We start from the raw sequence: 26,854 nt of genomic DNA, 5'->3' as shown, positions 1-26,854 counted from the left end.
GGTAACTGTTCTGCAATGACAGTCTTTTCAGAAACACAGTTTCCTACTCACAGAAACACAGTTTCCTACTCACAGAAACAATTGGGAAATCCAAAGGGTTTTAAAGATACACTAATCAAAGGTAATTACAGAGTCAGTAAAATACTTAATGGTTAGCTTTGCTAATTATCTAGTGGTAGAATATGTGGGGGAAACATTAGCTTGGAGGGCAACCTTAAGCTCAGACAGACTGGAAGATAATCCATGTGTGAGGAGGCAAGGGTGCGACATTAAGCACTGACACTGAGGTGATGATGACACTCAGAGACTCCACACTATCCTTTCTGCAGCATATTCCCCCTTTGGAACTGTGTGTGGTCATTTCACATCACGGAGTCTTTCACCACCCACTCACTGCCCCTGTTCCTCCATGTACAGGCACACACTTGTTACCTCTGTTGGCTTCTGGGCAGGGTCTCTGTCCTGTTTGGGAAAGATTAAGACAGACATTTAAAATGCTATGGTTTCTAGCCAGCATTCAATTCATTATGAGTTAAATTCTGAAATTAAATACCCTTCCCTGCACATTTTTTCCCCCAAAATAAATCTCTTCGGAGCTGTATTTCACACAGATTAATCCTTGCTGTCTTTGAGGTCAGTGAGCTGACATGGAAGTTGCTTTCGTTTACTTTGTGAAGGATTAGCTGTGCACATAATTAGGGATATGCAGAATGTTAAGTCTGAGAGGACCCAAAGAGGAATCAGACAGGGTAGAAACATCCACATCCTCTACTCCTTGGCTGTCCAAGCAAAGAACCAAAAACCTCCAACCCATAAACTCCAGCTCTCATTATAAAATCTTGGTTACATTTTCATTCCTGTCAACACCCCTCCTATGCTGTCAGACACAGGAGGTGTCAGGGAATTCAGGAGCTTCTCTCTCTAGGAGTTCAGGCTGTCACAAAAGAGCACATGAATCACCCTGATTTGATGGCACTGCTGGAGGTTTGCTGCTTTTGGTCACTTAGAGAAACCTAAACTGAAGCTATCGCGAGACATGTAACGGCTCATATTTTTGTTCCTGACCACCTTAAAACATAGTCAGCCCAGACTGGATTTTATAATGCATTAATTACATGGTCTTCCAAAATTATTCAAGTAGGAAGGGGTAGTGGGACTTATTTTCTTCTGGAAGATGTCACATGTATGTGACCATTGCTAACACATGACGAGCTCTGCTCTGACTCAGGATTTCCCAGAAGGTGATAACAGAGCATCCATGGGGTCACTGCCACAACAGAGATGTCACTCCCATTCCTAAGGGGATGGGAGGGAGGAGGAGGCCGAACCTACCACTTCGGATGGCTCTTTCCTCAAACTGCTCAGACTGCTGGACTTCTGCAGCGAGGAAGTTCTGGGACAACGACATAAAAACAAAGCTAAGTTATTGAAATTAAATTTGCTAAAATTGAGACACAGGAACCAGCTTTAAAGAAAGCACTGTAAACATGCTGAGATACACTAAAACCAACGATGCTTTGAAATAAGACAATCAATGCAGTAATCAAAGACCACAAAATTTAATTACACCATAATTACTGATGATGATGCTTCAGTGACACAATACCCACCTTTGGATTTTGTTGGTTTCTTATTTAACATCATATTTTCAGAAGCACAAGCAGAAGTTACACAGGCAAAGGAATTGATACAAACAAAAGCTATGAAAAACAGTATTTTTAGCAACTGCCTTTTGACTAATTTAATCCTTAGAGAAGCCAAGTATGAGTGTTTTAGTATTTTAACTTCGGTTCTATTTTCCATTTAGGACCAGATATCCCACAATTTCTGGTGGGATTTACAGTCTAGAATGCTCAAGTCTGGTTGAAAAGAAAATTACCATTAAAGTTTTTTCATAACCACATATAAATTCGGAGAAACACTGAATTTTATAAAGTTACCTATACTTACACCAACACAAGAGGAGCAGAATGGGGCTTTTATTTTCTCATTCTAATCCACTCATCACCCTTCCCCCACTATCAAAAGAAAAAAGCAAATCAAATGTGTGTGTACTGTGGAAAACTATAAATTTCAGAGTATACTGACAGTCTACCACTGATGTAACAGAAAGTAACTGTGCACAGACAAAGCACTGGAAAGTAATGATCAAGAAAGCTCAGGACATGAGCAGAAACCCGTCATCACTAAATCTCCTCTTTGTTGGAATTAGTTGACGTGTTTGCATGTGTGTGTAAAATATGGGGGGTGTTGGGGTTTTCAAGTTGACAGTCATATATAAATATATGTCTCCTAAACAGTTTTGATTATGGTACTTACACTGGACTATCACACAGATGAGTTTCTGGGGAGGAACCTGCTGATCTTCCTTCACTGTAAAAATAAAGAAGATACAGGAAAAATATTTTGCTGGACAGAAATCCCATCATTTCAGACTGCTTTAATTGTGCTTTCACTTCAGCTCTTATGATACTAACACATGGCAAATATTCCCTTCAGGTTGGCAAGTCTTGTGAAAGATAAAGGACAAAGGTGAGCTCAAGATAAAGATAAGCTGCATGAGGCACAGCAGAAACCAAGCCAAGCTGGTCTTCTGGACAGGATGCTTTCCTTGACTGGAATGGAAAAATCCCACATCAACTTGGGCTTGCAGTGATTTTTCACACTAAGATGATGATTGTTTAAAGTCAATAAGATTTTCCTGCCTCTGGGTTCTTAGTATTTGATACTCCTTTATATAAAGCCAGGGATTTGGAGCCAGTAGAAAAACACAAGCACAGCCCTTGCGTAGGTGTGAGTCTGGGGTGCTTTTCCATCTCCTCTCAGGGCAAGGAGGGTGCAGGATTAGAAATGTTGGTGGAAGGTGAAGGCCACTCCTTGCTTACCGAGAAGGATTTAACCATTGCACTTCATGAACATTAGCTTAGTTTGCTACAGCTACTCAGATGAATGCCAGCCTTGTTTAACTGACTTAATGTCTTGACAATTTAGTCACTTACAGATTATTAACCTCATTAAACATCCCAGAATATTGGATTTACAATTGAAAAATGCATGGAAACCATAATAATACCTCATTTCACTTGCAGGATCTGGCCTAGGCTGTGTTTTCACTCTCTCTGCATCAGCTTCTGAGCTCTTGGATGTTGATGAAAAAGAAGGAATTGAAATCTGTAAAATACTGGTGTGGATCTGTAAGGAGTTCTGAAAAGGATGAAGGATATGTGTTACACTCTTCTGAGCTGAAATGAAGCAGTCATATATGAAAAAAGAGTAACAGATAAACTGTGAAAAGGAGGGTCTGAAATAAGGTTTTGAAAGGTTTTTTTCTATTGTAATACAGTGATTTACTATTTGAAAGATGGCATTGAAGATAAAACATGAATCATTGCACAGATAAGCTACAGCACAGACAAAAATCTCCCAAGGCTGCCTCCTGAATCTGTCTCTACCACAGACACCATGAAGGGTAGTTCACTTTTCAGGTTTACACTTGTCCTCAGCCACTCAGAGAATACCAAAAAACTGCTAAACATTCAATTTAATTTAATTTTCTTCATAGTGTATTCATGTAAGTCAAGACCCTGCTCTGACTCAGACTTCTAAGAGAAGAGATCTATAGTTTTATTACTGGAAAATCTGTTTGCAAAAATCAGATATTGGACCACAACATACTTATCATGGATGCAATAATGTAATAAATATGACAGGATATATTAAATAAGTCCTGCTTATTTACTTGTTTCCTTCAAGTTCCTGCCAAATATAGCTCCTAAAATAGCTGTGTTTGATATGAAAACTAATTTCTATATGTTTGATAGGAAAAGAAGTTTAGACCCATCCTCATGGCAAATACAGCTATGTACTGTCTACCGATCCCATCTGATGATTAAGAAAAATAAACTTAATTCAAACTCCTCAACAGCTTTCACAAGAAAACTACATTCTCCAAAAGGATATGAGACATTACTACAAACTGCAACCCGGAAAAGAAGTCTTTTCAGAAACTTGAGTTTTGGCATCTGCAATATGAAATCAGCACAAACAAGATTTTCCAGGACCAAGGGCATTAAATGAGGAAGGAAAAAAGACACCTCTTCATGAATATTCACATTAAACTCATCGTGGATTGGAGATGCTGTCACTGGGGTTGGGGATGGGCTTTTCTCTGGGTCAGTCAGACTTGGTGTGTCCAGTAAAACCGTGGAAACAGACCCTGAATTCAAGTCTTCACCGTCACTTTCCTTGCCTGAAGGGAGAGAACATGGAAAATTGCTGGCTTTATTTCTGGATACATGATGACCCTTGTGCCCATGCAAGGTGCAGTCATTTATGGGTCAAAAATGGAAGGATTTGGTTGTTGGGTTTTCTTAGGACAGACCACAATAGAGGGAGGGAAGTCATTGCCAGTGTAGCTTCCCAATCCAACCACCACAACACAGATGAGTTGGAACAGAGGGAGGAACATAGACCAACAGCAAAAACTCCAGCAAATGCCCTCAGGGCATTTAGTGGGATTGCTTTCAACAAGTTGAATAAACTGGAGTAGTTATTTCCTCTCCATGTTCTGGAATTTCATACTAAATACTTCTTTTCCCTTATTCACTAGGAAAAGATCAGGAGGTCAAGTCTGCCTGCAATTTAAGCTGTCTCTCTGTTATCTCTAAGTTACCCATAGGAGAAATGGAGCCCACTGCTCAAGAGTGGGCTAGCAGCAGCCTACATGGTGTTTGCAGCCTGCCACAAACTCAGTGTGTCTCATTCCATTCATGCTGAAGCCCATCCAGCATCCTCTGCTCCCAGCGTTGCTCCTGAACTGTGCTGGTCCTGCCAAAGCCTTGGATTGGTTGTTAAAGACAACCAAGGCTTCCTACAAAGTTAGCAGAAATCTCACACTCGTTGCCAAAGACCTGAAGCAAACACAAGCCAAAGTTTGTTCACAGCCAAAACCTCTCTTGCCCAGTTTTCACTGCCAGAAATCTCTGTTCATGCTCTGTGAAGTGACCCCAAAACACAGTTCCCAGAGACTCGAGGTCTGTTCTAATACCCTCCTGTGTTTGAAGGTGTGAAAAAACAGTACCTGTTCAAAAATTGCTACCCCTCCAACACTCAGCCCCACAAAAATACATACTTTGCTTCCTCACTCCTCAGCTTTTGACAATCCTTACTCTCTGAAAGGACCCCTGGGGGCTCCTGCATCCCTCTCCTAGGATGGAGAGGGAGATGGAGGATGGATCCACCTCCAACACCTGCACAGCCAACAAAAGCCACAAGCCCATGTCTGTCCTAAACAAACTCAAACTTCTGACCAGCTCAACATTTATCACCTCAAGGGATCAGAAGCTGCTGGATCTGGAAACCTCCACCAGTCTTGGAACATATGGAATGGACCGTGTTATGGTATAAATTACAGGTACCATTTCAGTTTCCCAGCTAAGCTCCCTACCACAATGCACCTGGAGTTTTAATGAGGGCAGAGTTTAATTTTTTTTGGTTGTACAATACCTTTTTTACCTTGAGCCAGTATCACCATGTCTTGAACTTTCTTGTACCTGTTCAGAGATTGCCGGAGCTCTTCGATCTTCCGATCCTAAAATAAAGGGAAGTTGTGACTGTGCTTCCTCCCCCAGAAATACAAATAACTACATTCTTCAATTTAACTGGTTGTGAGACTAAAAGAAGTGGGAAGTGTGGATGGGACAGGGAGGTTTTGTAGTATCAAAACCTGTATTTAGCAAAAACTACCACCTGATTATTGTCCCAGCCTTGAAAGCTCCCTTGTTAAGTCAAAGGTAGAGTATAATAAATTGGCCACGTACAAAGGATTTAGGGCTTTGGTGATCAAAAGAAAACATCCTATAAAATGCACATGCATATGAAAGCACAAAACCATCCCTTAAAACAATTCCTACTTCACAGAAAGCCCTTTCGGGAACATAACCTGCAATATGGCACTTTTATGGAGCTCTTTACATCTTCAGAACACAGTCACACTAAATTGTAGTCACACTGAATTCAATGACTCAACAGTGAAGGACTCTGTAAGGACCCTCTGTATAGTTATATGCTGAGTCCATTAAAGGCACTGCTGTGCTTCTGACTACAAAAAATCATCAGTTTTTAGAAGCTTAGTTTTTAATTGAATTGTGAAAGGCTCATACATGAAGGTTTTCTTAGAGATATAAATCAATCTGATGATTACTGAAAAAATAATGACTTTGCTACCTTCTCTTCATTTGCTGCCATTAGAGATTCTACCGCCTTCTTCATTTTCTGTACCTCTATATCTAAAAACACAACACAGTTCTCCAAGTCAATTTAAACCAGACACTGTGAGAAAATAAGAAAAACAAAAAAAACCCCTAGAAGCAATTCAGTAATATCTGAAAGTAAACTTACAAATTAACAGACAAAGCATAAGCCATTTAAAATCTGGATTAGATGGAAATATATAGAAGAAATCCCTTTTCTTCAAAACCTCTTCTCTGACAATTTTATCAAGGAAATTATTAAATTCAGGAACTTAAGAGAATGGAAAACTCAAGAGTAAAACTACTACTTGACTTTTCACTATCTCCACCTTTCAAATAGCCAAATAATTACAAAACAAAAAGTTTGAAATAAAAAATACTCCATTTGGAATGCAATAAAATGCATCCTCATTACGACAATCAACAAACACCCCAAATGGCATCTCAAAAACCCACTATCCAAAGCAACTGGATTAATAGATATGATGAAGGAAGCACTGGGCAGTGATGCTTAATTACAGCCTTAATTCAGTACAGATGTAGAAATTAGGACAGCACAATGGAATGAAACAAGTCTTTGCTGTGATGAGCAGTCATGCTGGAATAAATATATATTCCGACTTGGACAAGGTACTTAATACAGACAACAGCACATCATCTATAATCCTTATTTACCAAGAAGTATAAATACATGGAAATATGTATGTTCTGGAGGTGTTCTGGACTAGAAATCCAAAGAGAATAGAAATAATCTCCACTTTCTCCTAAAAATCCACCTTGAAGTGAGCTTTAAATTTTGCTACAAACACAGGCAAACTTCTCACCAAACTCACAGGCAAGAAAGCCTTTTACACTGTTTTAACTCCCCAAAAATTCTTGGAAAGCAAACAGAGCAGGAAGAACATTTTCCTCCTTAATGAAATGCAAGAAGAAAACAAGCTGCCTGGATGGTTTTCCAGATGAAAGACATTTAGAAACTAAACCAGTAACTGAGCCAGTTCCAATGATTTTCCCTCAGTTCTGCTGGCTGAAAATCTGGTTTACTGGATTGCAGCTGCATTTCACTGAGAGGCAACTGCTTTGTGGGTCTTCCTGAGACCAAATCGTTCTTTGCCTATCAGCTTTTCTTAGAAAATTTTGGTTTTTAAATGTGATATCTCCACTCTTATTCTCCAGTTTTACTCTAACTAAGGGTTATAGATGATGCAATCTAACCATGTTTGTTAAAGCAGTTTTGCAAACACATGCAGGAAGCTATTCTGGAAAGCACTTCTGGAATGCAAATGCTTGGGGAAAGACACCAGAAACCTTACTTTTATCTTTGAGCTTCTTTTTACAATTTTCATCTGTGCAGGAAAACCCATTGGATTTGAAATTAGCACGAAGGTTATGATATTAAAAAACTTTTCAGAGAACACCGATAATAAAAGAGTCAACTATTCCTCACTTCATTCAGCTAATGAGGTAGATAATCTATGTTTCTTAATATTGGTCCAAGGCAGAAAAAATATGTTTCATCATTGCAAAAGATCTTTTGCTGAGCTGTACTGAAAACTAAACTAAAGCTGAGGGCCAGAGGGTAATGGGAGTTCAAGTAGCTCCTCACGAAAAAAAGCCCTATATAAGTAGTCACAAATGCAATAAAATCAGACCTTGTTCACATTTAAATGTCCTTAAATAAAAATGGAATCATAGCTCATTGTGGTCACTTTTAGTGATTTTAGCCAGTGGTTTTGAAAACAGATCATTTTATTAAATAAAATGTGACAATCTACACACAGCCTTTTCCTCCTCATGTCAGGGGAGGAGACTAATCTCTTGTGGCTTTGTTTTCTATAAAACACACTTTGAAAGCATGATCTTAAAATCAGCAATAATTACCAGCGAGATATAGTCAGAATTTAAATTGCAGTGGGCTAAGAAAGTCTCTGGAAAATTTTTGTGAGGCTTTAACAAAAAAAATTCTAGTTTCAAGTAAAATAAATCCTGAATCTAAACTTAAATAAATACTAATTTAGTTTCTTCTTTGCAAGCAAATAAAAGAATTACCTAGCAAGGAAAATTTTTGTGCTAATTCAAGCCTAATTAAGATTTGGACTTAACCAGTGCACAAATCTAGAATCAATCCTCAGTTTCACCTACTTACAGGTAGGTCCACATCACACTTTGGTCTGTAGTTTGGTATTCCATAGATAAAAAAAAAGCATCACAAAGCCCATAAATACCCAGGCAGGAAAATTTCCTTTTCAATCTTTTTGGGGAACTTGTTGAAATTCTTTTAAATCTTTCTTGGCCAATATAAATTGCATCTTTTTAGGCCTCAAACAAGTCACATAAAGATCTAACTAGGGATCTCTTGACCAGTTTAAATTTGATCAAGAACTTGCTTTGACAGCAATTTCAGCAGCTGCATTGTCAACACCCACTAAATATATTACAAGAGGCAAACACAAAGCTTAAGAAAATTGAGGCTTTTATCAGTTATTTCCTGTACAACCATTCATGGAGACACGACCTCAGATGAGGTGACTGAGGAGGACATGGTGACAGAGCCTTCTTTTACCTCTGTCCAGGATTTCAATTCCTTCTCCTTTGAGCTTGCAAACCAATTTTTCGTGCAACCTTTTTACCTCGGCTTCCTTCTGCTCCAGTTTGTCTTTCAAAGCTGAGAGTTCATCCTGTAACAGACACAGAGTCACTCAGGGACAGCTTCCACACACACATGAGATGTTTCCAAAATTCTCTTCTAGGAAGCACATTGGGCAGATCCTCAGCCTATGGAAATGACCCAGGGTCTCCTGACATTTACACCCACCAAAATGACCCTGAACATCACAACAGACCTCTGGGGGCAAAACCAGTGGTCTGAAATTGTCAGTCTCATTGTAAAGAGATTTTACATCTAAATGTAAAGAAGAAATAGTAAAGATTAAAAAAAAAAAAAGAAAAAAAAAAAAGGAGTTTTCTTATTTATTTGACCTTGCAGAGACAGAAAAAGTGCAGATGATGAGGGCAAGGGCTAAAATCTCCAGAGATTTATTTTGGTATTTATAGGGCATTTTGTATGTTCAAAGCCAAACAACCAGGCTGAGGACAGTTTCAGAAATAACCACTGCTTCTATGGAAGAAAAATCAACCACAACACCACCAAGCACATGGACACACACACTGGAAAGCAGTTCAGACACAAACGTGGTACCTCTGCCACAGTTTGGGTTTGCTGATCAAGCACTAGGGAAGGAAGCTCCGAGCTGAGATTCTTGGGAATGAGACAGATGGTGTTTTGGGGGAGTTGGGGTGCATTAGAAAAATGCTGTCAAATTTTAACTTAGATCTAACCATCTGCACTAGCAAGTGAACTGGCACAGCTCCATGCATTTAACTTTTTAAAATTTGAGTCAAATCCTACCCAGTTTAGTAACATGTTTCTTTGATGTCCAAGGATATCTTGTGCAACAGCATCATCAAGACAGGGCCCTCAGTGCAAATGTACCCAACACTGAAAATTTAATTTGTTCAGTTTGTAAACAAAGCAAAACAAGGCAAGACTCAGCATTTTGGAGGATTCCTTAAATCCTTAAAGGAATAAACCAAACTAGAAAATACTGTGTTAGGTATTTTCCTGAGCTAACCCTCAAAAGATCTGTTGCAAATATACAGCGATGTCTGCAACCCAAACTACGGAATTTCCTGTAATTGGTTCATGTTTGCCCTAAAGCATCATTTAAAAAAAAAAATAGATCAACCTTAAAATTGTCAAGAAATCAAAGCTTCTTCCACAACAGTGGCTGAGCAATAAATACATTTCTCCAGTGCTCCAGTGTGGCACTGATTTTGATGGGATTTCTGCCAGTGTAGGATCCATGCTCCTCCAAAATAAGACCATTTCTTGGTCACTTGAGAAGCTGGTGTTATACCCACAGGCAACTAGAGCTGTCAATGTGTATTTCTCCCTCTGAATTAGAAACATGATATGCAAATTTACATGTGGGGCGGGGGGGAGTACAGAAGAATCACTATTTTCCAGCTAGTTTTCATGAATAAATTTTCTATAAAAGGGTGATAAAAAGTTCTGCTTGAATAATGGATGCAAGCTACACACAAGGCAATCTTTCCTCAGAAGGGGCATGGTTTTAACCCAAGTCTAATTCCATTAGGTGTAACCTATGCAAAGTTCACAACACTAAAATCCTCTCCCATGCAAAATAAAAGCTGTTTACAAGGAATATCTACATCAAGAGCTCTCTAACAAGGAAGGGCACACTGCATACTAACACACAGCAATTAATGAAGAACAGAGCATGACAGCATGATGCAGGACAGACTGTAAAAGGGTAGGACATGAAGGATTCAAAACAGGCCCAGTGTCCCCCAGAAACTACCACACCTTTAATATCTGGCTTTTTTGTTCCATCCGCTGCTTTTCATACTGCATCTGACCCACTTTGATTTTCATACTAGAAAGTTTGGCCATTAAAGACTGGTAACAGAGACAGAGGAGTGAGAGAAAACTAAAGGTAGAAAAGAGACAAGGCTAAATGGCAAAGAGAAGTTAGACATTTAGAGAAACAGGTTGCTAGAAATACTTAGGTGAATGTTTTCACTTCAGAAGTGGCTTATTTTTAGCACACTTAGAAGAAAATAAATGTTCAATTTTGGTCTCAACTATGGCATACATCTTGTGTACTGCAACTCATGTTTCTTGACACATGTGAAACAAGGGTCTAAACAGGGAATAAATTTACTGATAACAGCAAGGTAAGTTATCCTTCATAAAAAGCACTGCTCAGGTTGAAAAACCACAGCATGACATACAGAAATAGCCCCTGCTGCTAAGTGAGAACCATGAAACCCCAGGGCCTGAGAGGACTCAGATTTTGCAAGGTGCAGGCAGGGATTAGGGAAAAGACAATGAACTCCTAAAGCCTGACTTAGACTCACCTCTGCTTCTTCCCCTCAGCCTCACTTACTTTGGTTGTTTTCAGTTTTTTCTCATACTGGAGTCTTTCATTGTCCATTTCTCCCACTCTCAACCGCAGTTCATTTATTTCCTGGATCAAATCCTGAGCGAAGGGAAAAAGAAGACCAGAAACAATGAGAAAATTCAGTAAAAGCCCCAGAACAAAAGCTACCCATTGGTAGGAAAGCAGCAACAATAAAAGCAGCAATAAAAGGCACTCTGTACACAAAATCACACCACCTAAGTCAACCAACTCAGAGCTTCACAGATATCCAGGGACTCTATTTCTCAGTTTTCCGTTCTATTCCCAAATCTGATGGTCACCTTTGACACTATGACAATTGATTTTGGAGGGTTTTTCTCTCCTGCAGCATGACCCGATGTCAAAATACACTGTGTGGCACTCACTGCTGAGTGAATTCAACCAGAATTCAAGAGTGTAAGATCCTGGAGCAGAAACTAAATTATTCTGATTAATTTCTTATGGACCTCATGGGTAATCAGATCCTTTACCACTGGTAACTGGTGACCAAAAAATATCATACAGTTTCTCCCAGGTGTTAAACAGAAGTTCAAGACAAGTCCTAACAGCATGCTTTGCCCCCAAAATGTTTTCAATTACTCCCTTGCAAGTGCACAAAAAAAAAAAATCAATGATAACTTTGAGCTGTGGGGGTCAGAGGTTTTCCTTACTGGCACTGGCACCGGGAACACAAACTACTCCTCTCAGAAACTCCTGTGCACAAGGGACACTGGAGTTGGTTAAATTATGAAGATCTTCCCGTGACTGAGCCAGTTTTACCCTCTGGCTGCTGCTTCAAAGGCTGGTTATGTACTCCTCCCTAAATAAACTCCCTTGTAAGGTATTTTCTTACATAAACTCAGCCCAACTCAGACCACCCATGTTCCTTAAGGAAAATAATGCTGGTGCCTGCTGAGAAAGTGAAAAGACGGGAATGATTTAAAGAACAGAACAATTACAAATTTCTATTAAGTATACAATTAGCTTTGGGAAAAAGCTGTGTATTTGTGAACATCTAGACAGCAAATCCTAGAGCAGAAAGGCCCAGTGAAGCATCTATTTAGAGAAAGAATGGAGAACATGAGTAACCAACCAAGCTGGAATGGGAAGGTGCAACAACAGACATAAGGAACAACTGGATAATACAGGGATTTAATTTGAATGGTAATTCTGTTGGAGCTAGTAGTTCCACAAAAGTTGTCAGATGTCAATGATGAGGTTTTTTTCTTTTCCCTAAATAAAATCAGAAGCAACAGTCATAGTTTTTCTTTCCCAGTTTGGGTAAGAATCTATTTCCATTTTGAACACTCCACGTAAATGCCACAATGTGTTTTATGGTCAAATATTTTAAATATTCATTTAAATACTCAGCTCATCTAAAATAGTTGATAATCTACTACTTTAAACAGGAATACTGTGTAATTCTGATAAAGCACTGCCTCCAAAATACCACTTTGAGATTTTGCAAGGGCTGAGACAGTTACAACTAATCAGCCATTCATTTTCCCACTGAACCAAATAGAAATTAAGATATATTACCCCTTTCAGTGTTTAAGCCTAAGCCTTTTTACAGCTATAAAGTGTTGAAGCAAGGAAGAAACAATATAACAATTTCTATCACACTAAACTACGTCATTCTGGTTTTCAAAGGGAGGGAGGAACATTTTAGTAATAGTTCATTAGTTCTGGCATAAACACCCAGGAAATAAATCTATATAGCCCCTAATTAAAGATAACTTAAGTTATTTTTATCAAAGGCATTAAGTGTATTTCAAGGTATTTCAAAGAGAAAGGTCTTCATAGCCTTTTGCACACAGCTTATAGAGTTGCAGTGCATGGCGTGCTCCCCACACTGGAACCACTTTTCTAGGAAACGGTAGCTCCACATCCATCTTCTTGGCATGTGAGTTGTGCTATTAAATTATGGAGAGACTGCAGTTCAGGGGGGAAACAAAGAAAGGGGGAGTACAGGAGAACTCTACGATTAACTAGATTTAATAAAAATAAGGATAGAAAGAGAGTAAGGAAATCAGATCTGTTACTGAACCAGAGGAAAAGGTGACAGCAGGCACATGGATCCATCCCACAGTTTGAAAAATGTGCTGTCACACAGCTGTCACCACACACAGAATCACTTACTTTCAAATCTGAGAGCAATTCAAGTAATTAGTTTTTAACCTGTGGGCTTCAGGTCCAAAGAAAGCAATTCAAAAGCAAGCCTAACTTTTTTCCTTATGCTCATAAATACAAGTGAGGAACAATGCTTCACTGGAAACTAAGGAGGTGGGAAACCACTGACTGAAGTGGAAATTTGCTCTCCTGTGATGACAATATGGCTTTTTTTCCTTCTAGAAATGAAGGACATCTGGAACATCCACAATATGAACACCTGACATTTCAGCTCGTTTACAAATCCAGAAGTAGAAACTTCGTTCTGCTTTGCAGACAGATCCAAGGTTTTTCTGATATCAGTATGCCATCCTGGCAGCAAAGCTCAGCCTGATACTTGCAGTTTCCTGGAAAAACTGGGTTTGCCCACCTGTTTTGAAGTTTTCTGGCTTCAAAAATGAACAAGGTTCAGCTGCACAGACCTGCAATGCACAGAGGGCAAATGCCTGAGGGGAGCACTGCCAGGGATGGAAGCTCTGATGGTAGGAATCCCAAACTGGCTCTGGGAATCTTCCTCTGTAAAACCAGAATTTAACAAAGGGGCCACTTCTTATTTTAAGAGATACATTTTTTTAACCTTAAAGATGAGTTCCCTTCTTGCGTGGTTCAGGTTCCCTTCAGGTAATGTGAAGACACACACAGCTTTCACAATTTATTCCATTGGGTTTTACTCACCTCTGTGTCTCTGAATCTGTCCTCATAGTCCAATCTATCCTTCTCTACAGATGTAAGCTTTAATTTCAGAGTGGAAATCTCTGCCATAAGATCCAGCTTCTGAGTTTCAAGGGTTGTTCTGCTTAAAAGCTCCTGATTCAAGATAAAGAGAACAGAATTATTCACCCAAGGGGAAGAAATCAGTGATTTATTTTGACAGCTAAAGGTCTCCTTCATGGGGAAAAGCATCACCCTCTTCCTTGCACTCTGTGAAGCCCTGGGACACAGCTATTATCCATCTGACAGACTCCAGGAACCTAGGATGCATCTGGGATCACGGGGGCACTATCATGGGCTGGCTGCCAGGACGAGAAAAAAGCCCATCTGTCATCACAGTTGCTGTGGGCAGCAAGGAGCTGTGAGGGGAATCCACCCATCCTGCCACAGGGTTTTGATCTAAAGGCTCTTTGAAGTTCAGTGGGGAAGGACTCAAAGAAGAACAGAACTGGATTCTTACAGTGTAAAGTAGCCCTGACATTACTAAGCACAAAGACTTCTACTATATTTGAAAGCAAATATAGTAGAAAATTACCCCTTAGCTAAGAGATATCAAGGGCTGCAACACCTTGGAGTGCACTACTCTCACCAAAGCAAAATGCAGGGTTTTTTAGGACAGAAGGAAAACAAGACAGCAAGACAGGCATGGAGCTGTGAAATACCTGTTGCAGCATCTCCTCTGTGGCATTCAGTTTCTCCCTGTGCTCCTCCAGGCAGAACTCCAGATCCCGAATCTTTTCTCCTTGGGCCTCCACCTGGTCTGTGAGCACACTTACCTGGACAGAAGGGAAAAAGGGATGTAAGTTTAGCACCTTGTGTCTGTGTCAGCTGAAGAACTGCACGTGCTGGCTGCGCCAAAGATGAAATGGGACCATGTAGGGAGGAGAAGAAGCAGCAGAGCTCTGCAGTGGACACAACACTCGGCAAAGGCAACAGGAGAGGAGAGAAAACTCCCCCTTCACACCACAGTTTCAGCCAAAGTTTTGACAGGTGCATTGTAATTCTGCATCTCTCCTCCTGGCTTGTCCTGGAAGTTTCCATGAGGTGTGGCTGCTGCATTTTGCTACCAACAATTATGCCTTTGCTGTGACAATCCATTAACTAAACCCATTAGTTCCTACCTTAACAACCAAATAGCCAAATCTCACTGCTTACAATTTATTCTCCTTCCCAAGGATCACACATTGTGTACCATAACAACCAGTTTCTCCTCTTGAGAGCAAAAAAAGCAAAGGAGGTAAAAACACACAGCCCAAGCCTGGGCAGGACCAAGACAACACCTTTGAGACACCTTTCCTAAGGACAGGATATCTGTCTCCTGATGCAGCCATCATGGGAATGGTCATGGAAAGTGGGGATATTAAAGATATACATGAATGTAAGTAGGTGGCTGCTCTGCTGACATGCTCAGCTAACAAGATTCAAAGACAGATTGGATACGCAGACATAAAGGTCTTTGGATTTTTCCTGTAATCTAAATCCACACCCATCCTTAATCTGGGTTAACTGTCTAAGACATCATAACTTCAAATAAATTCTCAGAGGTTTTTATCACATGCTATCAAAAAGTCTCATGAAGGCAAGAGCACAAAAAAATAACTGGGGTGACAACTCACTTGCAGAACAAGAGATTCCTTATCATTTTCCAGACGAGCCAGCCTTTCTTGATAAACATCTCCATTCCCAGATATGTGTCCATTAGTCTGAAAAATACAGCAAATAGTGCACAGTCAGCAATTGTACCACAGTGTCATCCAATGCTATCAACACACTTTGGGAGTATTTTTAATCTGCACAGTTGAAGAACAGATTTGTAGTATTCTCCAGCCCCGCAAGGATTACATATCAAATATACTGTCAACAAAGGACACACCATTCAGGAAAGAATTGTTCAAGGGCTTCAAGATGAGAAACAACCTTCTGGTGACCCAGTTCTGCAAAATTCACTTACTGTGCATTCAGCATTTTGCTAACAAAATTTGGACTCAACCATATACAACGCTAAGCCAAACTTGCAAGGAGACAAATACCCTGAGACACTGAGCAAGTGAAAAAAAATGTACAATCTACAAGATGAGTGTTATGCTTCTTGCAAGTCATACATACAGTAAGAGACATCTTTTTATATCAGGCACATCTTACTGGGTACGGTTGAACATCTGCACTCTAAACACATCTCTTTGGAAAGCTGCCTGAGGCTAAAGAGAAACAAGAATACATGTTAATGCTATCAGAGAGTTCAGAGGAATCAGTAACTTTCTTCATAATAACTTCAGTGCTCTTGAGCAGCGAGAAGGGTTTTATTCTATCCATATTCAAAGCTGTCTCAAAGCACTCTGTGATCCACGCCACGATCAGATCTTGGTTCAGGACAGAAATTTGTGTTGCCATCATTGCATAAATTGCTTAGAGGAGTCTAAGAAGCTGCTCTGACGTCCAGCAGAGACACACCCCAACGTTGAGGGGCCTTGATTGCCTTCTCAATATGTGATGATCCTTGTGCCCTGGTGAGCCTGCAGCACAACCCTGCCTGGAGAGGCCACCTCCACCCAGGAGCTCCAAGCCTCTAGCTCCTGCTTGGAATCTCTCCTTGGAGTAGCTCACCTCCCCAGATTGCCAAGGATGCCTCAGGAAACCTCCTGGTTGAAACTCCTTTTCTGGGGTACCCAAGGTTATGGCTGACTTTGGGTGGTGGGAGAAATTGCCTTGTTTAAAAAACAGAACAAATAAAACTCCCACCAGCACCACTTAGAGATCAGACATAAAGCAAACAGGAGGAGGTAAAAGTGTCTGACCTCACCTTAATGTTCTGAAGAAATTAGGCTGTGTCCTGGCAGCTCTTAAATCAGTGAGCAGGAGCAAATGTGTCTCCCAAGCAATACCTTCTACATGGTGACCATAATATCTTCCCTGAAAACCCAAGCAGCCTAAGAAAGGATGCTCTCTAGCAATTTGTACTAATACCTTGTATCATGATCTGAATTATGACCCTGTATCTCAATTATTTAGCAGCACATTACTAGGCCACTTGACCACCCAGACACTGAGCATCAGGGCAAAATTCCTCTAAACATCTGAGCTGGCCATATTTTCCCCCTGACCTCTACCAGGATTTAGCTCATGCCATTGAAGATCAGTGAGATCTTCAGTTTTGTTACGCTTTAATTTAGATGAAAGAAGCCAAAGAGCTTCTGAAACAAACCTGTTAGCTGCTCATGCTTTAGATCTTGTCACTTGACTTGTATGTGAAATACAAAACTGAGGGGTTTGCCTACTTTTGCTACTCTCTAGGTCTTTTAAGTCCTCCAGTACATCTCAGGCCATTACTCAAGACTCTGTAAGAACAGCACCCGCATTTTGTAACATACAACACATTAATCAACCCAGTGCGTGTGTCTAATGTAGGAGAGTGGTATTCATCCCTCTTTGCAGGCAGCAGAAGTGCAAAGACACCCCTCCACCCCAGCTAACAAGAAAGTCCTTGCCAAAACATGGGCTGAACTCCCTGCCTCCCAACCACCACATCAACACCCGAACCACTGACCCTCCTGATACCTCCAGTCAGCAAATCAGCTAAAACCAAAGGTTGCGTGAAGAAAATGTGGGGAGGGAGGTCTTGGTTTCACACTACGATGAAAATGTCTTTACAATGCTGTGAAAACCAACGAGGTGTTAAAGCATAATGTTAGTCATTGTGCTCAGCATCTTGCCAAGACACCTTTGTTGCTAAACTCCCTTCACATTTCTGACACAAAAATCTCAGCACATCGCACTTGGCTTTAAAATAGTAGTGTTTGGAGAGGGACAGTTCAAGCCAGACCTGTGCATTGACATCAGAAAGAGGGAGGAGGAAACCCCAAACAGCACAGGAGCAAAGGTTGTTCTCGCTCAAAGCCAAATAAAAGGGCTTAAATAATCATAGACTAGTTTAAGCTGGAAAATACCTCCAAGATCATCAGTCCAACCATCAACCCAGGACCACGTTCACCACTAAACAATGTCCTCAAGAGCCATATTCACATGTGTTTTACATCCTCCCAGGGATACTGACTTCACCACCTCCCTGGGCAGCCTGTTGCAATTTTCCCCTTTCAGGGAAGAAAATTTTTCATAATATCTGACCTAAACCTCCCCTGGTGCAACTTGAGGCCATTTCCTCTCGTCCTGTCAAATGCTGAGGGCAGTTCATCTTTTTTCTAGGAGAAACCTTGCAGAGATGTCTTAGTTTTGCAAGCTGTGTGCACTGGAGGTAAAGATCACTTTTGTGGCTATTGCCAGAAATATTTTCTAAAACCTGCATAAAAGCAGACCAAAACCAGAAAACCCAGGAGCAGTTGGCTTTTTGCTTGAACTGTTTTAACTTCTGAAAGATAGGACTGACTCTCCATTTTAGGTACAAGAAGGAAAGAAAGTCACCAACTTTGGTTTCAGTGGAGAAAAAGATGACACAAAAAGACCACGGCAGCTATTTCCAAGAGCAGCAGCCCCAGTACCTCCCAGGGTGGTGTGGAGACCAGAGACCTGCAGGCAATGGACAGATGCCTTCCTCAGACTGCTCTGTACTGTCTGAGGTAAAAAGTTGATTCCTGGCATGATATTCTTCCCAGACAGATGAGAAAGGAAGAAGGGAAATGAAATATACAAAAAGAAGAACAGAGTAATGATGGCAGTGAGTGGGACTGAAGAGAAATGGAGAGGGAAGATGCCCAAACACTGAATACGGGAAAGAAGTGCATGAGATGAGGTGAATGGAGCCTTAACAGCAAGGAAGTGGACACAGGAAAGTCTGAAAGATGCCAAGAGACCTGGTGTGTGCAAAACCTAGGTGAGCAACACTCAGTATGTCCTTCAGAAGTGTCTCTCCACCTGGGAACCTGCATCCTCCCCCTGGGACTTAGCCTGGTAACTACTCACCCTGCAGAGCAATGGCTTCGCTTTGGGGGAGAAAAAAAGAATAAGAGAAGCAAAAAGGAAAAGTAAATATTTGATTCAACAGCATATTTGGGGCACTTGGTAGTTCTGGATCAAATTTGTATCGTTTAAGTCAATACAGGATTAACATAGTTTATGAGCTGTGTAAGAAAAGCTTTCCATTTTCCAAAGAAGGCTTCTTTCATCAGCAACTTCAAATCTATCTTCAATTAAGCAGTTGGAGTTTGCATGTGTTTTCCATTTAGGGATTAACAGCAAAACATTGTATGGAAAGAGAAAGCAGATTTACCAATACAGATTGTAATCCTAAAAACAAAAGAACAGTTGTCAAAATGCCACTGAGGCTTCACAGAAGTTTGAGGTTAAGCATTTACTTAAAATGCCTCATAAGATCAGACCCGGTGCACTTAGAAACTCTGCAAGATCAATCCATGGCTAATCCATTAAACACGTATGGAAGCTTTGTCTGTAATCATCTAAGTGTAAAAATCCACGCTGCTCTGGAGGATATTATTCCTGGAGTAAGTAGATGCATTACCAAACTTTCACAGCTTGCCTGCCTTCATTCTTTAATCCTTTTTCCCTGGAAGTGAGTAAGCATTCCAAACTGCACGGAAGTTTCTAATAGCTGTTGGTTTAAATCTCCCAATAAAAAAAAAAAAAAAAAAAAAAAAAAAAATTTCCTCTCCGTTGCTGAATTCTCCTTTCAAAAATAAAAGTCATTTTTAGCCTACTACAGCTGATACCCTCTTTTCCCTTCATTTTCTCTCCTGCTTTGGAGGAGAGAAATAAGCAGCACAAATCACAGTGCTCTTGCTGTATGTGCAGTTTGATTTGTATAGAAGGAGCTGCCACTCCACAGCATCATTTCCTTGTGCAGCAGATTGCACTGACTGCTTGGACCACCACAGGCAAGTCAACAGTTGGGCAAGTGAGCTGTCCCCGACACCTCTTCCCTGACCATCTGGAGTTAAATTAGAGCTCATCAACATTGTTCACATCATTATAATACACATTACCTATGCTTAGTTAAACAAAGCTTCTGCTGTTATGCTTGTTCTCTCAGCCTTAGAGAGTGTCTTGCAAGGGGGTTCCTCCAGCCCCAGCTAACTCAACATCATTTTGTGTGCCACAGGAAGAGCCTCCAGGTTTTCCAAGCAAAGTATTCAGATACAGAGCCGTGACAGCTTTACCCTCTGTAAGCATTGATTCTGTCCCACATTTATACTGGTCTGAGCACAATTCATCAGCGTTTAACCAGTTTGTGTGGGACCCCACCACTGCCCTCCCAAACTGGCATCTCCTGCATTTCACACTCCCTGCTCATCCCTCTGAATATTTGCACATGCTCTGGAAGTAGACAGGCAGATCTGCTGCTAAGCTTTTCCTAAGGTTTACACCTTATTTCCTCCTTACAGAATGAGAAGGGGGGGGAAAAAAACCCACAAACCCTCTCAACCCCCCCACCCCCACGTTATATTTTAAAGGCTTCACTACAATAAAAGTGAATTCTGAAAGACAAACAGCTTAAGACAGCCCTTCACTCTGAGATATTTACCTGAAACATTTTGTAAATATGAATATTGAACAGGGAAGATGCACTTGTGTCACAATATTCCTTTTCCTCAACAGCAGCACAGCTGGTGCCTGATCCAAGAGGAGGATGAAATGCCCATTCCCAGCATTGCCCAGCTATGGTTTGTCACTGGGAGAAATGCAGGAGCCAGAACAAACACGGAGCTCCTTACCTTATTTAGCCACACGCAGTGCCCGTGAATGTCCCAGCTGTACTCCATGCTGGTCACGACTATTTTCATGCATCCAAGGACGCCGGGGGCTGTGGGGATAAGCCGAAGCAGGGACCCGCAGACCCGGCGCCGTCAGGGCTCCCCCGAGCCGAGGGAGAGGTGAAGCGATTCAGGTTCCCCCGCCTAACCCGGGATGGAGGCGAACAGCGGCAGAGTGGGAGATGTGGGAAGCGGAGCCCGTGAAGCAGCAGCGCTCCTCAGGCGGAGCGAGCAGCTCTGGGGAATTAACACATCAAAGCCCGGCAAGGAACTCTTCCAACCCGCATCCCGACGCAGCAAGGCAGGGAGGTGCAGAGCAGTGTAAACCTGACCTGGGAGCAAGGACAGCCCCACGCAGGTGGTACCACCCTCGCTCCTTGTCAGCATCATCCCCTCCTCTGCTCCTCCCGGCCCTGCGGAAACCATCCGACCCCGAAGAGCAATTCCCATCCCTCCACCTGACTACAAAGTGGATAGAAGGGAGCTCTCTTTTCTTGATGGGCTATTAATCGTAAAAAGCTGGAAGGACACATGTAATTAATTCACTTGTAAACGCCAAGAAAAAAATGGAAGGAAAAGGTTGACTCAGCTGTCCCAGGTCTCTCAAGTGGCTTGGTCTCAAGTTTATATCATACTTAAGAATGACGTAAAATGCAACAATAACAACCAACCTCTGTCCTCAGGTTCAAGTTTCAACTGACCCAGTAACAGCAGCAGCATAAAAAGTCCTTAATATATTTTATCACAGAGCCCAACTTGGGGAGTCCTGTGATTATCTCAAAAAAACACAGCTTTTATAATTGGAAAGAAATATTTAAAACTACCACTGAGAGATAAAAATCTCAAAAGTATGAACACTGAGTAACCCAGAATAAATCAGCAGAGCAGAAGAGGAGCAGAAGCTGTGCTTTTTAAGCCACACTGATGCATTTTGGATTGGGAATGGTTATTTTTGACAGCTCTGCCATCAGGGCTGCATGGGTTGTTCTTACTGCTGATGAACTCATCCATGATGCATGAAGATGCCATGCCACAATGTGCTATAAATGAGCCTGTATCATCTTCCAGGGTTAAAAAACACACCAGTCTGGATGAAGAACAAGAAGCAGGGTCCTGTGTTTCAAGAACTTTGAGAGGTACATCTCTCACAGACAGAAAGTATTGCTGGTAGGGAATTTATGATGACAGGCTGAGACAGTATCACAAGACTCCTTTCATACTGCAAACTTGAGGAGGGATCTCAGGTATTTGGTGGTAAACACCCATGTGCCACACATTACTATAGGACCTTTTGATAGCTAAACCCAACAGCAGCAGAAGCTGAACCATATGACTGTACTGTACACCCACACCAAACAACACACTTTGGTTTGAAGATGAGACTGGAGTGCTGCCATGGATGGCTACAGGCTCTTCAGAAGGGACAGGCAAGGTAGGAGAGGTGGAGGGGTGGCTCTGTATGTTAGAGAGTCTCTTGACTCTTTAGAACTTGAAGCTGAGTGCCTGTGGATCAAAATCAGGGGGAAGGTCAACAAGGCTGACATCCTGGTGGGAGTCTGTTACAGACCACCCAATCAGGATGATGAGGATGATGAATTTTTCTACAAGCAGCTAGCAGATGTCTCAAAATCGCCAGTCCTTGTTCTTGTGGGTGACTTTAACCTGCCGGATGTCTGCTGGGAACTCCACACAGCAGAGAAGAGGCAGTCTAGGAGATTCCTAGAGTGTATAGAAGACAATTTCCTGCTCCAGCTGGTAAATGAGCCTACCAGGGATGGGGCCCTGCTAGACTTGCTGTTCACAAACAGAGAGGGGCTGGTGGGAGATGTGGTGGTTGGAGGCCGTCTGGGACACAGTGACCATGAAATAATAGAATTCTCAATACTCAGGGATGCAAGAAGGGCCATCAATAAAACCTCTACGCTGGACTTCCGGAGGGCAGATTTCAGCCTGTTCAAGAGACTGGTTCAGAGGGTACCGTGGGAAACAGCCCTTGAAAACAAAGGGGTCCAGGAGGGATGGACATACTTCAAGAAGGAAGTCTTAAATGCACAAGAGCAGGCTGTCCCAGTCTGCCGAAAGGCAAGCCGGCAGGGAAGACAGCCAGCCTGGCTGAACAGGGAGATCTTGAGGGAAATTAGGATGAAAAAGAGAGCCTACCGATTATGGAAAAAAGGACTGGCTACTCAGGAAGAGTTCAAGAATTTAGTTAGGTCATGTAGAAAAAAAATCAGAGAGACGAAGGCAAGATTTGAACTCAACCTTGCCACTTCTGTTAAGGAAAATAAAAAGTCTTTCTTTAGGTACATCAGTAGCAAAAAGAGGGACAAGGAAAACCTCCATTCTTTAGTGGACATGGGGGGGAACATAGTTATTAAAGATGAGGAAAAGGTTGAGGTATTTAACACCTTCTTTACCTCAGTCTTCAACGGTAGGACAGGTCTCTCTGAGGACAGCTGGCTTCTGGAGCATGTAGATAGGAATATGAAGCTGAATAGTCCCCCCATAATCAAGGAGGAAACAATCAGCGACTTGCTGAGCCACTTGGATCCTCACAAGTCTATGGGACCAGATGGGATCCACCCAAGGGTGATGAGGGAGCTGGCGGAAGAGCTCGCCAAGCCACTCTCCATCATTTACCAACAGTCCTGGCTCACTGGGGAGGTCCCAGATGATTGGAAGCTGGCAAATGTCACACCAATCCACAAAAAAGGCCGGAAGGAGGACCCAGGAAACTACGGGCCTGTCAGTCTGACCTCAGTGCCTGGTAAGGTTATGGAGCAGATCATCCTGGGTGCAATCACATAGCACCTACAGGATGGACAAGGGATCAGACCCAGCCAGCACGGGTTTAGGAAGGGCAGGTCCTGCCTGACCAATCTGATCTCCTTCTACGATCAGGTGACCCACCTGGTGGATGAGGGAAAGGCTGTGGATGTAGTCTATCTGGTCTTCAGCAAAGCCTTTGACACTGTCTCCCATAATATACTCCTGAAAAAACTGGCAGCCCACGGCTTGGACAGGGGCACTCTGTGCTGGGTTAGGAACTGGCTGGAGGGCCGGGCCCAGAGAGCGGTGGTGAACAGGGCTGCATCCAGGTGGTGGCCAGTCACCAGTGGTGTCCCCCAGGGATCAGTGTTGGGCCCAGTTCTGTTTAATATCTTTATCGATGATTTAGATGAGGGGATTGAGTCCATCATTAGCAAATTCGCAGATGACACCAAGTTGGGAGGGAGTGTCGACCTGCTGGAAGGCAGGAGGGCTCTGCAGAGGGATCTGGATAGGCTGGAGAGTTGGGCTGGTTCCAACGGGATGAGGTTCAACAAGGTCAAGTGCCGGGTCCTGTACCTCGGCTACAACAACCCCCTGCAGTGCTACAGGCTGGGGACAGAGTGGCTGGAGAGTAGTCAGGCAGAAAGGGACCTGGGAGTGCTGATCGACAGGAGGCTGAACATGAGCCAGCAGTGTGCCCAGGTGGCCAAGAAGGCCAATGGCATCCTGGCCTGGCTCAGGACCAGTGTGGCCAGCAGGACCAGGGAAGTGATTCTGCCCCTGTACTCTGCATTGGTGAGGCCTCACCTGGAGTACTGTGTCCAGTTCTGGGCCCCTCAGTTCAGGAAGGACATTGAGGTGCTGGAGCAGGTGCAGAGAAGGGCAACGAGGCTGGTGAAGGGACTGGAGCACAAGTCCTATGAGGAGAGGCTGAGGGAGCTGGGGTTGTTTAGCCTTGAGAAGAGAAGGCTCAGGGGAGACCTCATCGCTCTCTACAACTACCTGAGAGGAGGTTGTAGGCAGGTGGGGGTTGGTCTCTTCTCCCAGGTAACCAGCAGTAGGACAAGAGGGTATGCCCTTAAGCTGTGCCAGGGGAGGTTAGACATTAGAAAGAAATTCTTTCCAGAGAGGATAATCAGCCATTGGAATGGGCTGCCCAGGGAAGTGGTGGATTCTCCGTCCCTGGAGGTTTTTAAGATGAGGCTGGATGTGGCACTTAGTGCCATGGTCTAGCAGCTGTGGTGGTAGTGGATCAAGGGTTGGACTTGATGATCTCAGAGGTCCTTTCCAACCCGTCTGATTCTATGATTCTATGATTCTATGATTTTCCATGAATAAGAAATATGAGATGATTTCTGGCTAACCAAACCGCTTCCTCCACTGGGGAACCACCCTGCTGCCCAAATAGGTCAACATACCTCAGTAAGATTATAAGCCATGTTCATCCACAAAGAAGATTTGTCTCTAAAAGCTAATACTCCCTCCTATTAACTCTCACTACTCCCAGTCACCTCCTGGAAGAACCAATTTGTTGAAAAAATGTCCAAATCTGAAGCTGGTCTGTGAGACAGCAGCAACACTCTGGATTGCACAAGCCACTCTGGATCCCACATCTTAAATTAATCTTCTGATGAGCTGAATATGTCCTATGGTTGGACTTGGTGATCATCTCAGAGGTCTTTTCCAACCTTAATGATTCCATGATTCTACATAATTCAATAAACCTTTGGAGGCCATAAAGTTTGTTTTGCTTGACAGTTAACTTCAGAAATTTGCTTCTTGAGTGAAAAGAATTAATAAAATATGTATTATTATATATATATATATATATATAAATTCAGAAAGTCACTTCCAAAGCTAACACCACAGATGCACTTGCTGTGGGTTTGAGAAGAAGTGTTATCCTGGCTCGTTCATCCCAGGGACATATCCTTTAAAGAGGGAAAGGCACTCAACAGGACCCATATACACAAGTTCAGATCAGGAGCTTGGGGAAAATGGCTCTGAGACATGGGAAGATAATGTCCACCCACTCCCTTCCTTCACTCTTCTTTTTAACAAGACACAGTTGGTTTCTTCTTTCTGGGAAGGCTGTTGCATAAGATGTATTTTTTAAAAAAATTAAAAACAAAAAACCCAAAACACTTTCAAGAAAGGTAATAACCAGCAAGAAAACTGTCTCTTGTTTCAACTGAAGAAAAACTGAAGCAACATTCCTGACTGGGACCAAGATTTCTGAGAATTACATCCAAGAGACAGATCTATCAACTTCCAGCTGGACACAACAGGGCTGCAAAATGTGTAGCTTCATTTAAAATGGTCTTGCTGGTGGTGATGATGTTACAGATCCTGCTGTGTTCAAGCCAGAGGCTCCATTTTCCCAGAGTACAGCACACACTTTACTCAAGCACACACTGGAATACACTAAATATTTCTGCTGAACAAGAGAATTCTGAAAAATCTCCAGAACTCTACAACAGTTATGGCCTGGCTATGGATTACAGGTTTGGTCCCCAGGAAAAGCAGAGTGTCTGAGCTTAGAAAAGGCCTCAGCCCCTTTCCAGACTTGGAACAAATGTCCTTGTTTGTAATTTTATCCCTGACACTCATGTGACCTCCATGCGCACATGGAGACGTGAGCAGGGTTTCAGCAGCCCAGAGGTCAGTTTTGAGTTGGAACGACAGGTTATGGTTAAACTGCCTCACTTGAGCAGCAGAGAGTTGCACGTACAACTTTTCTGAGCTCCCTATGGGCACTAGCCCATGGATTCTCTTGAAAGAGCTCTGCCAGATGCCGAGGCACTGTCTGTGTGCTCTGGTGTCATGTGGCCACCTGGCACTCACCAGTTAAAGAAAAATAAATCAGCATGAGGCGTTTTAACTCATTGGCCCTTTTTGAAGGGGCACAGACTTCCCTGATACATTGAGAGGAGCACAAAGGAAGCAGTTCAGGAACACAGGGCAGCCTATCCTGGTATGGCAGAACTGAGTGCTCTGCCCCATTTTACAGAAGCAACTTTGGGAGACTGCTGTCATCTCCTTTTCCCAACTCAGGCACCAGCGGTTTCCCTGCAGGGCCAGGAGAGGATTTTTCTCTTGTGACACAGTGTTTGGAAGCAGCAAACACTATTTTTGTTTTCCCCTGAGACACAAGAGGCTTGCTTACAGCTTGGGATGGGATGTCACACACCAGTTCCAGCAGCCTGGAACAGCCCAGTGGAGGATTAAACGAGTTTCAAACAAAGGAAAT

The 26,854-nt window shown here is 42.4% G+C and overlaps 1 protein-coding gene across 23 annotated transcripts in view; it reads right to left on the bottom strand.

Moving 5' to 3' along the window:
* The window catches only part of PPFIBP1 (PPFIA binding protein 1), a 96,772-nt gene that overhangs the window by 15,659 nt on the left and 54,259 nt on the right, over nt 1-26,854 (bottom strand). For 13 of the 23 annotated variants that reach the window (XM_027660882.1, XM_027660894.1, XM_027660890.1 and 10 more), the window contains 14 exons: nt 15,730-15,816; nt 14,776-14,889; nt 14,078-14,209; nt 11,222-11,314; nt 10,639-10,731; nt 8,815-8,929; nt 7,565-7,597; nt 6,226-6,287; nt 5,506-5,590; nt 4,095-4,249; nt 3,074-3,204; nt 2,320-2,373; nt 1,333-1,393; nt 433-462 (listed from right to left, as the gene is read on the bottom strand). In XM_027660882.1, the coding sequence (XP_027516683.1) occupies nt 433-462; nt 1,333-1,393; nt 2,320-2,373; nt 3,074-3,204; nt 4,095-4,249; nt 5,506-5,590; nt 6,226-6,287; nt 7,565-7,597; nt 8,815-8,929; nt 10,639-10,731; nt 11,222-11,314; nt 14,078-14,209; nt 14,776-14,889; nt 15,730-15,816 (1,245 nt within the window). Of the gene's footprint in view, nt 1-432; nt 463-1,332; nt 1,394-2,319; nt 2,374-3,073; nt 3,205-4,094; nt 4,250-5,505; nt 5,591-6,225; nt 6,288-7,564; nt 7,598-8,814; nt 8,930-10,638; nt 10,732-11,221; nt 11,315-14,077; nt 14,210-14,775; nt 14,890-15,729; nt 15,817-20,793; nt 21,001-26,854 lie in introns of those variants that run through there. The other 10 variants (XM_027660891.1, XM_027660904.1, XM_027660893.1 and 7 more) reach the window with 7 other exon arrangements.

Source organism: Corapipo altera, unplaced genomic scaffold (assembly GCF_003945725.1).
Source record: "Corapipo altera isolate COAL_440 unplaced genomic scaffold, ASM394572v1 239, whole genome shotgun sequence".
NCBI lineage: Eukaryota > Metazoa > Chordata > Aves > Passeriformes > Pipridae > Corapipo > Corapipo altera.
Note: the sequence above shows the minus strand (reverse complement) of the source record. Positions and strands in the feature narration are given on the sequence as shown.